General features: G+C 38.5%; 1 protein-coding gene across 2 annotated transcripts in view; it reads left to right on the top strand.

Moving 5' to 3' along the window:
• The window catches only part of STK33 (serine/threonine kinase 33), a 190,546-nt gene that overhangs the window by 97,829 nt on the left and 77,559 nt on the right, over positions 1–15,158 (top strand). For both annotated transcript variants that reach the window (XM_006162900.2, XM_006162901.2), the window contains 2 exons: positions 7,857–8,238; positions 9,822–9,935. In XM_006162900.2, the coding sequence (XP_006162962.1) occupies positions 8,020–8,238; positions 9,822–9,935 (333 nt within the window). In that variant the 5' untranslated portion in view covers positions 7,857–8,019. The remainder of the gene's footprint in view (positions 1–7,856; positions 8,239–9,821; positions 9,936–15,158) is intronic.

Here is a 15,158-nt window from a genome sequence, read left to right as displayed (position 1 = left end):
CGGGCCGCGAACCGGGGTCGACTACATGGGAGTCCAGCGACATAGCCATTACGCTAACTGCTGGTTCCCTAGATTCTTTTTTTTTAAATGTCACTTTTTCTATTTGTATTAAGTGGGAGTTTTTAAATTTCAAGTAACTGAGTCTTCATTAAAGAAAACAAAAAAATATGAAAAATTAAAGTGCCTTCCAGTTCTAGCTTACTATAAAGTTTCTTCTGCAAACTGATGGAAGAAATTTTACCCTTAGTTCCCAGGTGTGTTCTTGTTGGAAGGCTGTGTCTCCCAGGTCAGAGCAGTTCTGGGTAACTTCAGGTACTTAGCTCCTCAACCACACATTCGTCCTTAATGAGGTGGTAGCAAGCTAAGAAGCCATAACTTGGTGAAGATGATCCAGTTGCATGCTGCACAATGGGCTGGTGTACTGAAAGTTCTGATGTGGCTCCCAGGCTTGAACTCACCCTAAAGGCCTGCCCAGACTGGGCTCAAGACTCCCAGTGGGTGGGCAGAGCGGGCTCAGGCTGGTGGGATGGTGGGCGATGGAATCCACAAGTTCCAAAGTGGCTCCCAGGCCTTCAGCGTGGACTCAACCTAAAGGCCTTACCCCACTGTTTTATTTCTTAAGACTGATGTAGCTTTATTGGCAGTAGTGCTGAATCTGGAGTAGGGAAGTGTGTATATATGTGTATAATAAAGAACTTAATATTTTATTGTGGAAGTTGTAGTGGGAAGCTTCTTTTGGTGTAATTTGTTATTTTGGCACAAATCAGAAATAAGCCATATATTCTATTGCTTTGAGACATTGACTCCAGTGAATTGGTTACTAAATTCTAACATGAATATGTTCATATGGCAGTAGATTTGGATTGATTATACTGGCTGGAGTCTATTCTTCATACTTTTGGACTTTGTATTTTCAGCAGACATTGATGGCTTGTGCCCATACCACCTGAGCTTCAAATACTTGCTGGAAGAGTTAGTGTTGGCAGTTTGGTGGCCATTCTCTGGCTGATTAGTGTGAGAAGTGCCTGCCCAAGATGATTCCATTTTAGCAGCCCTTTCTTGGCAGCAGTCATAGAAAAACAGCCTCATATTCTGCTCTATCCTATTCATCTTTTATGCCTGGCAGAACCAGTATACTTCAGTGAATACACCATAATCTTTTCTGAAAGTGCTGTTATCCTATTCCCATGTTTTTTTTCTTTAGAAGTTTGTGCTTTAGGGCACCTGCGCTTGCCAGAGACAGAGACAGAGAGAGACAGAGAGATAGACAGGCACAACAGTGAGAAAGAAAGTGAGAAATCACCCCTCCGGATGGCCACTCTGCAATCCCTTCTTCTCCATTCTTCTCCTGGGATTTCAGGCATGCATGCACATGCACCCAGTGTAATTTTCAAGCCACCAGGTCTGGGACACGAACCATGGTCACACATGTGGGAGTCCAGAAATGTAATCACTATGACTGCTCTCTTCTCATTTTTTAAAACATTTCTTTTTATTGGCCTATAATCATTGATGAAACTAGACCCCTTTCTCTCACCATATTGAAAAATCAACTAGAAATGGATTAAAGACTTAACATAAGACCCAAAATTATGAAACTACTAAAAAAATCAAGGCAAATGCTTCATTACACAGATCTAGGCAAAGAGGTTTTGAATAAAACCTCAAAAATCACAATGACAAAAACAAATAGACAAATGATATTATAGCAAACTGAAAAGTTTCTACACAACAAAGTAGTCAACAGAGTGAAGAGACAGCTTACAGAATGAGAGAAAATATTTGCAAAGTGTACATCTGACAAGGGATTAATAATTACAACATACAAGAGATTCAAACAGCTCAGCAGCAAAAAAAACCCTTACGAATAACCCAGTTAAAAAAATAAGCAAATTACTTCAATAGACAGTTTTCAAATATGACATACAAATGGAACAAATTAGAAGAAAAGATGTTCAACATCACTTCTCATCAGGGAAATGCAAATCAGAACCACAATAAACTGTCATCCCACCCCACTTAGAATGGTTATTATCAAAAAGACAACAAGCAAAACAAATGCCAGTGAGGATGTGAAGAAAGGGGGAATTTTTTTACACTATTGGTGGTTGAATGTAGATTTGTACAGCCATTATCGAAAACAATGTGGAGATCCTCAGAAAACTAAAAATAAAACTACTGTATAACTTCTCATGTAAACCAAGTCCTTGCTTTCTTTCTGTTCTTACTTTCAAATGGAAATCATCTTCTTCCACTCCTCTGGAATCACAGTCTCTCGGTCTTGTGTGTGCTAGTGTCTTTGTCTGGAGAGTCTTTCTTTGACTTGTTTAACAGGTGAACTCCAGCTTGTTCTCTAAGACTTAGTTTGAGTAACACCTGCCCCATAAAACCTGTGGCCTTTACTCAGCAAGTGAGTGATAATGATTTCTAAAACAATGATATGTACCAGGCAAAGTACTAGGCACTTTACAAGTGTTATCTAGTTAATCTTCATAACAATTGCCTAATATAAATACTACTGTTTCGTCCACTTCACATGTGAGGAACTTAACTAGTAAGTAGAGATGGAATTCAAATCTTGATGTCTCTCATTGTAAAAATTATTTGACTGTATTATTGATGTTTTCTAGCTCATGATCCTCCAGCCTCATCTTCGCAAGTCACTGGGATTACAGGTGCATACCACCATACCCCGTCTTTAGATTGGGCAGGGAATCAAACTCAGGCCTCTCATGTGGTCCTAGCCTCTGGAGCGCAGTCTTAGCCGTGCACACCACTGAGCTGGGCCAATAATTCTTATTTAATGGAGGCCTTTTGCTGGACACAAGATGACAGGTGAATAGGACATGGCTCCTGCCTTGGAGAAGCTGTTTGCAATTCCAAGAAATAGTTTTTGTTGTTATTTCTGTTTTATTAAATTAATATTGCATCATCAGGAAAGTCATGATGTGTTTTTCCATGCAAAAACACATCATGACTTTTCTAACAACCCAATATTACTTCAACTAAAACTTGAAAACGGAGACCATGGAATCTTTTTACTGTTTTATTGTAGTCTGGAGTTTTCCAGTTGCAGAAGTCTATTCAGAGGGGAACATTGCTTAGACGCTTCTAAATTGCTTGCATTCCTCAAAATTGACCTTTTAGTCTTTTTTCTTTTTTAAAGAATTATTTTATTTGACATTATTTATTTATTCATTCATTCATTCATTTATACCAGAAAGGGGGAGGGAAGAGAGAGAGAGAGAGAGAGAGAGAAAGTGAGAAAGCAAGCTTCCAGGTCTGGGACTCAAACTGCATCTGGCCATGTGGGAGTCCAGTGCCCCCAACCACCATGCCACCTGCCGGCCCTGACTTTTCAGACTTTGAATGTGATCTTGATAGTCACAAAGCCTTTTTCTCATATGATTTGAAGCATTCGAATTGGAACATTATATCAATTTCCTCTGCTATAACTCAGTAGTTTCGTGGAAAATTTCTGGCTTTGGAAAGGTAGTTCCTCTCTTAGTACTCCTGAGAATATTTGACATAGAGTACAGCAACACTCTGACCACAGAATTTTATTCCAATATATTTTAGTAATGAAGACATTTTAATCAGTGTTTGATAAACAAAGATCATAAACCTCTCAGATTTTCCATCAAGTCCTTGGGTTTATTGATCTACCACTATTGGATTAAGATTCCTGCGTGTAAGGAGACTGTTTTCTTTCAGGCTTCCAGGAGGGAGCACAGCTGAATGTTCATCCCCAGAGTGGTCCTACCTCTGCTCTTTTCAAATCCATTGGCAGCACCGTATTTATCATCTGCCTTAGCTACCTGTGGACCCAATTTCTTAAATTGTTCTCTAAATTTCATGAGGGAAAGGGGGTGTTAATTTCTTTTCTTACTCTATCCTCTCTTCTACTCTTTAGGTTTTTTATTGATGCTCTTAGTCTGGGCTGCTGCTCCTCAGCACCTCTTGCCTTCCAGCTCGGCACCTTCCTCCAGCTCACTGTCACCCCACCCCTTGGGTAAATTCTAACAGTGTTGCTCTGAACAATTTTACAGGTGAAATTCAGGCCGCTGAGGTGAATTTTAGGGCTGTGACTGGCTTGGCCTTGCCTGTGGTAGGGAAGCAGGATTCCTGTAATAATATCAGAACCTCCACAGTGGAAGTGAGGTCACTGCTGCTTTAATTCCCTCAAATGTCTGCTGTATCTCAGATGATCATTGGGAGTGATTCATCTTCATACACTTTTACAGCTAGAAGAAAGCTCCAGACATGCTAGTCTGTGGTTAAAGCCCCTCTGTGGCTTCCTTGTCAACTGACCTTCCAACCTCTACTTGAACATTTCTAGTGATTGAGACAATTTCTTTTTCTTTTCTTTTCTTTTTTTTAAAAGAATATATTTGAAAGCTGTAAATATTAGGAAACCTGTAATATTAGGTTGAAATACATGTACACTCTCCCTTCAGATCACAAAGTCTAATCCTTTATGCCTAATCCTCTTCTGGTCTATGAAGGGAGCCCTCTTGTTCCCTTTGAGGTACCTCTGTCCATATGCTCCCCTCCTTTCTGCGATGACTTTCCCTGTCTGCCTGCCTGTTTTCCTCCCTCAGTGATTTGTGATTCTGCTTTTCCCACAAAATCATCACTCAGAAAGTTTCAGAGTGCCTCTTATGCACAAGGAAGCGTTCGTGCTGGTAGAGACCCTACTGGTTTCTGGTTACTCATAATGTACAAGAAGAAAAGACACTGATAAGCAGAAGTGGGTGGGGAGGTTCCTGGTTTTATCCAGACTTTTTGAGCCAAAGTTTATTGGTGACGTTTCTGTTTTTACCTAAAGCAGTCAGTATTGTAACTGGACTGGCTGCAGGTCTGGCTGGATGACCAAACCCAAGTTTGGCTGCTCTCTGCTCAAAAGCCAGTACTCAAGAGAAACGTGTTGGTAGAAAGAAGAGGTAACTTTGTTCAGGAAAACTGGTGACTTGGGAAGATGATGAGCTAATGTTCCAAGACAAACTCAGAAGTCTCAGACTGGAGAAAGGGATTTTAAAGGAAAGATAAGAGAAGTAGGAATGGGGATAGGGCTGCTTGCTGCTCTGCACAGCAGTCAGTCATCTTCTTGGCCACACAGACTTGGCACCAGAATTTCTATTCACAATTATGGTCATTGTGCCCCCAAGGCCAGCGTATACTTTGTTTTCTTAGACATATCTGCTCTCTGGCTATGGTTTCAAGGCCCAGTTACTGTGAAAACTTAGCAAAGCTATGATTGTTTTTATGTTTTTCTTTCTTTCTTTCTTTTTAATTTAATTTTTTAAAATATATTTTTGCTATAGGGCACGTGGACTTGCCAGAGAAACAGAGACAGAGGGAATGGCCACACCATAATCCCTTCTCCTCCACTCTCCTCTCTGGATTTTGGGCACTTGTGCACATGTGCCTGGCAAGCGTTTAAGCCACCAGGTCTGAGAATTGAACCGTGGTCAACTACATGGGAGTCCAGTGACGTAACCACTATGCCATCTGCTGGTTCTGGTTTTCTTAACAAGTTAAATAGTTAAACAAGGCCAGTTAGAAAATGGGAAGCAAACCATCTTTAAGGGCTAGTCAGTTATGTCTTATTTAACATGGACTTTGGTTCTTTTTACAGCCTGGTGACAGTGTGGGGGAGGAGAGAGTCACAGTTAAGACTGTTCCTTCATCTTGCAGCTTAATCAGTGAGGAACATTATGTGAATTAAAATAGAAAAAAAATGAACAACTAATAGCACTTATCAGATAGTACATGTTTTTAAAAATCTCTGAAACAGTATAAATTTTAAGTGCGCTATAAATCCTTTCATAAGAGAATACAGATTCATTTCTCTAACCATGCCCTTGATGAAAATAGTAAACAAGTACTGACCTTCTTTAAAACATAAAAGTATGATCTAGAAAATTCATTTAGTCCCTCTTTACTATAAACAGTTTATGAAAGCATGTAGTTGAAAAGTGAATATTCAGTTATTCTTCTTGGTCTGCATAATGTCAGACAATCCATAATTTTTTTTTTCTCTTCACTTGAATAGAACACATTTTTGACTAAATTAACTGACTGTTTAGGTTCCTTGTAGACATAGTCTTAGGACAGAAAACTAAAAAATTGCTTTTTGGGAAGAAAATTGTAGCTAGTTATATCTCATAAAACCATTCTTGTGTTCATTTTCCTGAGGAAATTGCTATAAGTGTATCTTCTAGGGCCAATATGTAAGAGACCTTTTTATGATTAAATAAAAGCTCGGAGATTTTCAGTGTCAGAGTTGTTCCATTGACTTACCTTAGTTCTGAAACTAAAATGAAAACCTTTAGCCAAAGGAAAACTCATGCATTAATTAAATACTGACATGATTTGAACTTCTTTTATTTGCATACATTATAACTAGTACCTGTGTATGTCCAGTCTTTGGGGACACAAAGAAACACTATTTTGTTTGAAGCTTTTTTGGTTTTTAATGCCCTTTTTAAAATCTACAGTCCTGTATAAACATAGTTCCATGTTTCTGTAGGAGAGCTATTAATCTTTGTGTTTACATAAAGATAAGTTTGCAATACTTGATTAATATTATGCCTCTAAAATATGAATGATGTCATTTGGCCTATTAAATACTAGATTTACTTTAGTAACAAATCTTAAAGATCAATTCATAAATGAGAAAGAAATAAATGTGAGTAAAATAAACATTTGTTCTATTTTGGGCTTTGTTTAAGCTGAAATAATTAGAATTCAGCCAGCCAAAAAGAAGTGAAATTTGGAATCTAATTCTTGTCAAATTTTGCATTGCAGCTATACAAACTATTGTTTTAGAATTGCTGGGATAGGAAAGAAGAACATTACTTTGGCAAATGTAGGGGTTGATAGATAGGCTAGAGAGCAGAAATGAGTTCCTTGTTGAGTAATAAGAACTCCTGTGCTTTCTGAGAATAGCTACCAAATACTTCTAAGACAACTGATAAATCATAAAAATGAAGTGAAAAGGTTCTCAGAAGTCTGTGACAGTGTCAGTGATATTATGATAATGATTTATTGAGAAATTGATGAAAACTTAACAGAAATGCTTTCTGAACAAAGCCAAGAACAGAAGAACTGTTTTTAGATTCCCTAAAATCCATCTGAAAATGAGGAATTTAATATTTAAATACACTATTGAAAATTTGAGAATATTTTATAAAACTTGAAGAGTTTGGTAAGCATGCTTTTAAGAGTAATTTATAATGAAAAAACTGTGGTTTAAATAAACCTTTACATTATGAACACTTCTTATAGTTTCTTATAAAAAGTACCGTAAAATCAGTATTCTCGATATATGCATAAAATGATGCTTTACATATCTAACATGGGACTTATCTACACCTACAGAGAGAAAGCACTATTTTTCTTAAACAGAAAGGTTGTTATTGCAGACCCACTCTACTACTCTGAGTCATTGATAGTTATGGGCTTTATACTTAGCCTGAAATAGAAAACACTTTCTTCTAGGCCTGAACTTAAATCATTTTGCCAAGTATATACAAGTAGATTCTGAGTTTTCTATGTTTTGCTACAGGTTGAGTAACTCTTTTCCAAAGTGCTTGGGATGAGTAGTGTTTCAGATTTCAGATTTTTTTAATTTTGTAATATTTGAATATACATAATGAGAGGTATCTTGGGGATGAGATCCAAGTCTAAACACAAAATCCATTTCAGCAGCTAGGGGGTCCAATTTTGTTATATACGTTATTTTTTCATGTGCGTGCTGGATGCTTTTGGTGCTGGTTGCTAGTTTTTCTCTGATTTCTAGTAGAGTAGCAGAATAAAAACTTTCTGAAGGGTTATTTCTTTTCTTTCTGTAGCTCTCATGTACGAATGTAAGTCTGGTGCATCATTAACCTAAGGACCTCACCAACTGGACGTTACAGTTTGTATCATCAACCTGCCTTATCCTCTTTGGTCTGGTTCTCTTCGAGAAGTGGCAACATCTTTCCTTCAAGCTGCGTTTGTTGCAGAGTTAAGTAAATGGCTGATAGTGGCTTGAGTAAAACATCCACAGAATGCCCCAAGTGTTCATCTACTCTTCAGAATGAAGAGCATTCTGCGTGTTCCTGTAAAACAAATGCTTCTTCAATTTTGGTGGTGGAAATGTCACAGACATCGAGCATTGCGAGTACAGAACTTTTACCAGAGAGAAAAAAAGAAAAAAATACCAACAGAGACATTACCTCTGGGAAGGAGTTGGTAAATATCAGATTTTACATCTCAACCCACGTTGACATCACTTTCCCTGATCTCATCCCCAGTGCCATCCATATCCCACAACCACTTGTCAGATAACGCGTTGCCTTCGTGACTATTAAAGAAACACTTCTCTTTCACAGAAGTAGTGAGCAAAGCTGATTAGTAACTTGTTTTATATTGCTAGCCAGTGCCCAAACTGATTATTCCTCAGAATCCTGACCAATTAGGAATGCTTTTCCAGCTTATTTTTAATAAAAATGGTATATGCAGAAACAGATTGGCTTTCCATTTGAATTGAACCTGAAGTTTGAGCTTTATTTTTTTTTTTCAGATGATGAAGAATGAGATTTATGTCCTGGCAAGGGCGATTATGGCTTATTATTTAAAACAATTACTGGGTTTCCAGATGGGCTATTAAGTATGCTGTACAAAATGTATTTGCATTAGTTAAAAATAACCCGTGACTACCCAAGTGACCTGATTTGGTTGCATTTATCTTCATAGATAAATGGGGGAAGACAGTAGTCGGTAACAGCGTGACTTTGGGTGTATAAAGAGCAGTAAGTTGAAAAGTCAGGTTCCCCTCAAAGTTGTACCTTTTCTTACTTGCATCCTCAACTATTATCTCTGATTTGTATTACAGTATAGTTACTGACATAAAGGTGTTGCTATCTCTAAGTGAGTTGTTACTATTTTCATTCAAAGCCTATTTTGTGAGTATCTGGCCAATAATTTATGTGTCATCTATTTGAGACAGTTGTTACATTTTTAAACAAGGTAAGAAAGCTGCAAAGTTGCCTGACCAGAGTCTGAGGAAGGGCATTTAGAAGAAAAATACAGAGGCAAAGCATTAATGGGACAAAGAAATGGGGTATTATCTGTTGAAGATAACTTTATAGTATTATCAACTGGACTGGGGAGAAATGTACACATGTTGAAATACTCACTTTGCAAGCTAAATAACATGATCGAATGTATAAAAGAACTTGAAATAAAAAAAATTAATTTTAAAAAAAGAATCAGTGGGGGAGACCAGCAGATGGCATAATGGTTACGTCACTGGACTCCCACCTAGTTGACCAGGGTTTGGGTCCTGGACCTGGTGACTTAAAACTCTTGCTGGGCATGTGTGTGCGGGTGCCCAAAATCCTGAGAGGAGAAGGGAGGAGAAGGGATTGCAGCGTTGCCATCCTCCCTAGGGGTTGATTGCCCACTTTCTGTCTCTCTGTCTCTCTAGTGAGCGCATGCATCCTATAGCAAAATTTTCTCTTAAAAAAAAGAAAAAGAAAAGAATCACTGGGGAAGTTTTGCTGTATCTGTCTATTGGTTCTCATGTAGAGGAGCCTGGATTCTGGATTCAGGAAATGGAATTGTATGCCTTCTTAAGGTCTCCTTTAGCCTAAGTTAAATGAGCCACTGAGTCAAATAGGGCTTAGAATTTGACAAAGACAATAAACTATCTTGTGCACAGTCAATGTCATGGCACACATTAAAGAATTATCAGATTGCCTTAATTTGAGTTCTCTGTCAACAGTAGTATTATGTCTTAAAATTATTTTTTGAATTCCTTCTTTTTCCCCAAGCCCTTAAGAACCGCAAATATAGAGAGAAAATCATCTCAACAGCAATGGAGTCGGGGCAACTTTACAGAAGGAAAAGTTCCTCACATCCGGATGGACAATGGAGCTGCTATTGAGGTATGTAGAAATGAACTAAAGCTGCTAAAGACTTTACACTCTCGTCCAAGTCAGTGGCTAATGAAAAACATTACTTTTAACTAATTGTTTTCTGTTCAGGGAGGACCAGTTGGACTTGCATGCAAGTGGACAGCATTTTTGTTAGACAAAATGAGGACATTTTGTTCTGTGGGTCTCAGGTGTTGCTGAACTCAATAGTTGAACATGGGTAGACTCCTCCAAGATGTAGAGAAAGGGACCAGATGATTTTAGGTGGCTTGACTGTTACTTCCTTGGCCTCTGGTAGTGAAGCTACAACCTCCCTGGTGAACCACCTTCATGTGTTCCAGCCTATGATTGCATAAATATCAATATTATTCTTCCAAAGATTTGAATTATTATATAAAAATGAATTAAATATTAGAACAATTTTAAAGATTAAAATGTGTTTCTGAAACATCGGATTAAAGGAACTGCAACTAGACAACTATAACATGAATGAAATTATATTTATGTTAAGTAACTTCTGAACATTGTTTTGAGATATTTAGAAATTTATTTGAAGTGATCAGAAAGATTCCAGAGGAATTTTGACTTGAAAGTTTAAATCTCTCTCCTTTAAATAAAAAGCCTATACTTAAAAAAAACTCCACAAAATTACTAAGCTTAAATTTAGCCATAAGAGCCTTTATAAAAGCAAAATGTGCTCACTTGAAAAATATAAATTGAAAACTAAAGAAAATAAAGTCATCAACCAACAGGTGGAATGGTGGTTAAAGTGCTGAACTCCCACATGGCCAATCGCAGTTGAAGTCCTAGATGCAGTAGCTTGAAAATCATGCTAGGCATGTGTGCATCCATGCCCAAAATCCCAAGAGGAGAATGGAGAAGGGATTGTTGCATGACCATCTGCCCTAGGGGGTGATTTCTTACTTTCCCTCTCTCTATATTTCTCTCTCCTGCCCAGCAAGCACACATGACCCATGACAAAAGACTTAATGAAAAAAAAAAAAGAAAACTAGCCAACCAAATATAACTGATTTGACATTGATTGCCTTTATTTTTCCCCCTATATACTAATTTTATCCTAGTACTAGTCATTACCAGCTTTAACTTAGATTTCTTTCTTTCTTTCTTTTTAAAAAATTTTTCCTGTTTTCGAACCAGCCTTGTAATGCAACACTCTGCATATGTGATATCAAAGCAGTTAATTAAAGGAAAAAAAAATATTTATAAAAAACCAGTTGGATATTTTGGGACCAGCAGATGGCGTAATGATCATGTTGCTGGACTCCCACGTAGTCAACCATGGTTCGAGTCCCCGACCTGGCAACTTAAAGCTCATACCAGGTGCATGTGCATGCATCCCCAAGATCCTGGAAGGATAATGGAGGAAAAGGGATTGCATTATGGCCATCCCCCCTGGGAAGAGATTGCTCGTTTTCTGTCCCCCTGTCTCTCTCTCTCTCCGGTGAGTGCGCATGCCCTATAGCAAAAATATCTTTTTTTAAAAAAAAGGTTGAGGGGAACCAGCAGTTAGCGTAATGGCTATATTGCAGGACTCCCAAGTCAACTGCAGTTCGCATCCTGGACCCGGTGGCTTAAAGCTCACGCTGGGTGCGTGTGCATGCGTGCCCAAGATCCTCAGAGGAGAATGGAGGAGAAGGGATTGCTGCGTGACCATACCCCCTGGGGGGTGATTTCTCGCTTTCTGTCTCTCTGTCTGTCTGGCGAGCGCACGCGCCCTATAGCGAAAAACGTCTAAAAAAAAAAAAAAGGTTGGGTATTTCTCTCTCTCTTTTTGTTTTTTGTTTTGTTTGTTTGTTTTTGCCATTGAACACTTGCAGTCTTGGTAAAGAGACAGAGAAAGGGAGAGCGAGAAATCACCCTTGACGGGGGATGGCCATGGTACAGTCTCTTCTCCTCCATTCTCTTCTTGGGATTTTGGGTACACATGCATGTGTGTTGGTGTGATTTTTCTTACATTTGTTTATTTATGTATTTTATTTGTCATGGTTCTCTTTTTAAAATATTTCCCATTTTTTATTTTTAAAAATTATTATTATTATTTATATATTTGATCGTTATACATCATTTAGATTGTAAAGAGACTTTACTCAGCATGATATATACTCAGTCCAGCCCAGTTGAGAAAGCTATACATGTCATTATCAACAGATAATAAATCATATCTGTGTCCCACAAATGTCTTACCTCTATTTTTTTCCCCAAGTTTCCTTTCCTATGCTCTCCCCCTCCCATGCTTTCCTTCCACTTTCTCCCTAGAGTTCATAACAGTTTTCAATGCTTTTATGTCCTCCAGTCTTGCAGTTTCTACCATAGAGTACGGGCAGCCGGTATGTAGTAAGTGAAGACATACAATGTCTCTCTTTCATAGCCCGACTTGCTTTACTCAGCAAAAAATCTTCCATATTCGTCTACTTTCTATCACATTCCAGGGCTTTGTTGTTTTTTATGGCTGAATAGTATTCCATGGAGTATGTGTGTCATGCTTTTTCAATCCATTCATCTGTTTGTGGACATTTAGGCTGATTCCATGTCTTAGCAATTGTGACTAATGCCTTAATAATATAGTTGTGCAAGCGCTTTTCTGAGTGAGTATTCTCCAGTCCTTTGGGTAGATACTCAGGAGTGGAATTGCTGGATCATATGGTAGGTTTATTTGAAGGTCTTTGAGGAACCTCCATATTGTTCTCCACAGTGGCTGGACCGATTTACATTCCCACCAACAGTGTAGGAGTATTCCCCTTTCACCACATCCCCTCCAGCACTTACCATTTTTTTGTCATGGTTTTCAAGCTGCCTGGTCTGGGACTTGAACCATGGTTGGTCATATGGGAATCCAGAGCCTCAATCACTATGCCATCTGCTGCCCCCACTTTCAAGCTGCTGAGTCAGGGCCTTGAAAAGTTGTTGGCCATGTGGGAGTTCATTGCCTTAACCACCATGCCACCTGCCGGCCCCAGTATCTTCTCATTTTAAAAATTCTGCTTAAACAGTATTGAAATACTTTGCCCAAATTGTGGTTTTATTTATTTAGAGATAAAATGGAAGTTTAATTTTAATTAACTAATTTATTTTAAAGAATTATTTTAACTTTATTTATTTTGTTTATTTATTTATTTTTAATTTGACCAGAGAGGGACAGAGTGAGAGAGAAAGTGAGAAAGCAAGCCACCAGTCCAGAACTTGAACCATGGTCAGCCATGTTAGAGTCTGGCACCCTTAACCACTACACCACCTGCTGGCCCCAGAAGTTTAATTTTTAGATGGCAGGAGAAATTGGGGTAGTGTGATCATTTCAGTTGAGATTTAACTCATTTTACATAATTTGTAGTTGGGAATTATATATTAATCAGAATAAGATTATATTTTGTCTTATTTCCTAATTAGCTATCTAAGTTTATTTATTTTTTTTTACTTTTATTCTCATTATGAAGTACTGTCAGGAAAAAAGGAAGAACTGGTTATTTTAAGGAGTGCAAAAGCTCATTAAGGAGCTTTTAGACTATTATGGAAGGAAAAATAAGCCAAGTGTTTGAGCAAGAGAGTAAAAGTAGTGTTTGAGGACCAGTACACACATGCTGAGGGGAATGAAAATGCAGGAGCAGTCACTGTGGTACAGAGTTACCAGAGAAGGCCTTCGTGAAAGAGGTGAGAGTAATTAGTTGAGCATTGAATCTCTTCTTACAAAAGTCAGAAAAGAGGGCCCGGGTGGTGGCACAGTGGTAGCTCAGCTGAATTCATAGGAAAGGGTCCCAGGATTTTATCCCGGGGACACTCTGTACACACTGGGCACATAGGCCCATGACCCTGATCCAGGCTGGCTGAAACCTGGGGGTGGTCTGTGGCATGAGGACCCTGTTGGGGGTGTCTGTGTATCGTAGAAGCAATAATAAATACACTTTAAGAAAAAAAAAGTAAGAAAGGAATGTAAGCAATAGAAAATGAAAAGACGAGCAGCTCATCTACTTGTTGCATGGCGAAGGTGAAAGGTCACACGCGAGAGAAGATTGTTCTCTCTAGGGGAGGCTTTGGCTGCCTGACAGACAGGGCCTTTACACAGTGGCACTAGCTCAGCTCTTCTGCCTTGTGCTGATCCCTAAAGACTCTTTCTAATGTCCTAGAGTTGATTTGAATCAAGGATGCTGACTTCCTGCAACCAAATGGATAAGAAATGACAGTGTAAATGAATTAGCTGTTTATTATTTTACAACATGAACTAGAATGATGGTATTGGCAAAATAGTACCTTCTCTCTTTGTAAGCAGAAGTTAAATGACAAGTAGAAGGATTCTTGGTTTTGATGGTGCTATTATGGATGATGTTTATTTTCATCTCGGTGCTGATTTGTATCACATATTTTTCTAAAACAAAAGCAATATAATAACAAAGGCTGGTCCTGTGGTGCTGCCAGTTCTGGGATTTGAGCCACTCAGTTGGCCATTTGTGATCCAGCTCACATAACCACTAGGCCACAGGCTATCACAAAGACTGATTTTTAATAGAAGTAGTGAAGATAAAGAAGAAATATTTGCTACACAAGGAAAGAGTTCTTCAATGGTAATGTTTTGATTTTGTAGTGTTAAGGAAGCTGGATCCCAAATGGACAGTTATGATTTAAACTTTGGCCCTGCTGGCTTGAAAAATGTGCTGGACATAGGTGTGTGTATGCCCAAAATCCTAATGGAAAGGAAGGGGAGGAGGATAAAGGATTGTAGTGAGACCATACCACACTAGTGATTGCTTTCTCTCTCCACCGCCTCACTGGCAATTAAAAAGAAATGCATGTGTGGTTTTTGTTTTTAATTTGCCAAAGGGCATGTGTACTTGCTGGAGAGAGAGGAGGAGGGAAGAAAAGGGAGGATGTGCTTTCTCCCCATGATGAATAGTCATGTCTCGGTCTCTTCTCTGTTTTTTCCTGCATTCACAGTTTGGGGCATGGACTCACACATGCCAGGTGTTTTTTTCAAGCTGCCAGGTCTGGGATTTGAACCACACAGTCATTTGGGAACCAGCTCACATAACCACTAGGCCACACACAGACTGGTTTTTAATACAAGTAGTGAAGATAAAGAAGAAATATTTGCTAAACAACAAAACAGTCCTCCGGTGGTAATATTTTGATTTTGTAGTGTAATTCCTGGAGTTTGAGGATCATTTTTTTTGACAACTGTATAGATACACAAACACATGAGTGTATATATGAACATTCCATTTCTCC

This window comes from Tupaia chinensis, unplaced genomic scaffold (genome assembly GCF_000334495.1).
Source record: "Tupaia chinensis unplaced genomic scaffold, TupChi_1.0 Scaffold141165_1, whole genome shotgun sequence".
NCBI lineage: Eukaryota > Metazoa > Chordata > Mammalia > Scandentia > Tupaiidae > Tupaia > Tupaia belangeri.
The sequence above is the reverse complement of the archived record's forward strand: the minus strand, read 5'-3'. Positions and strand labels throughout refer to the sequence as shown.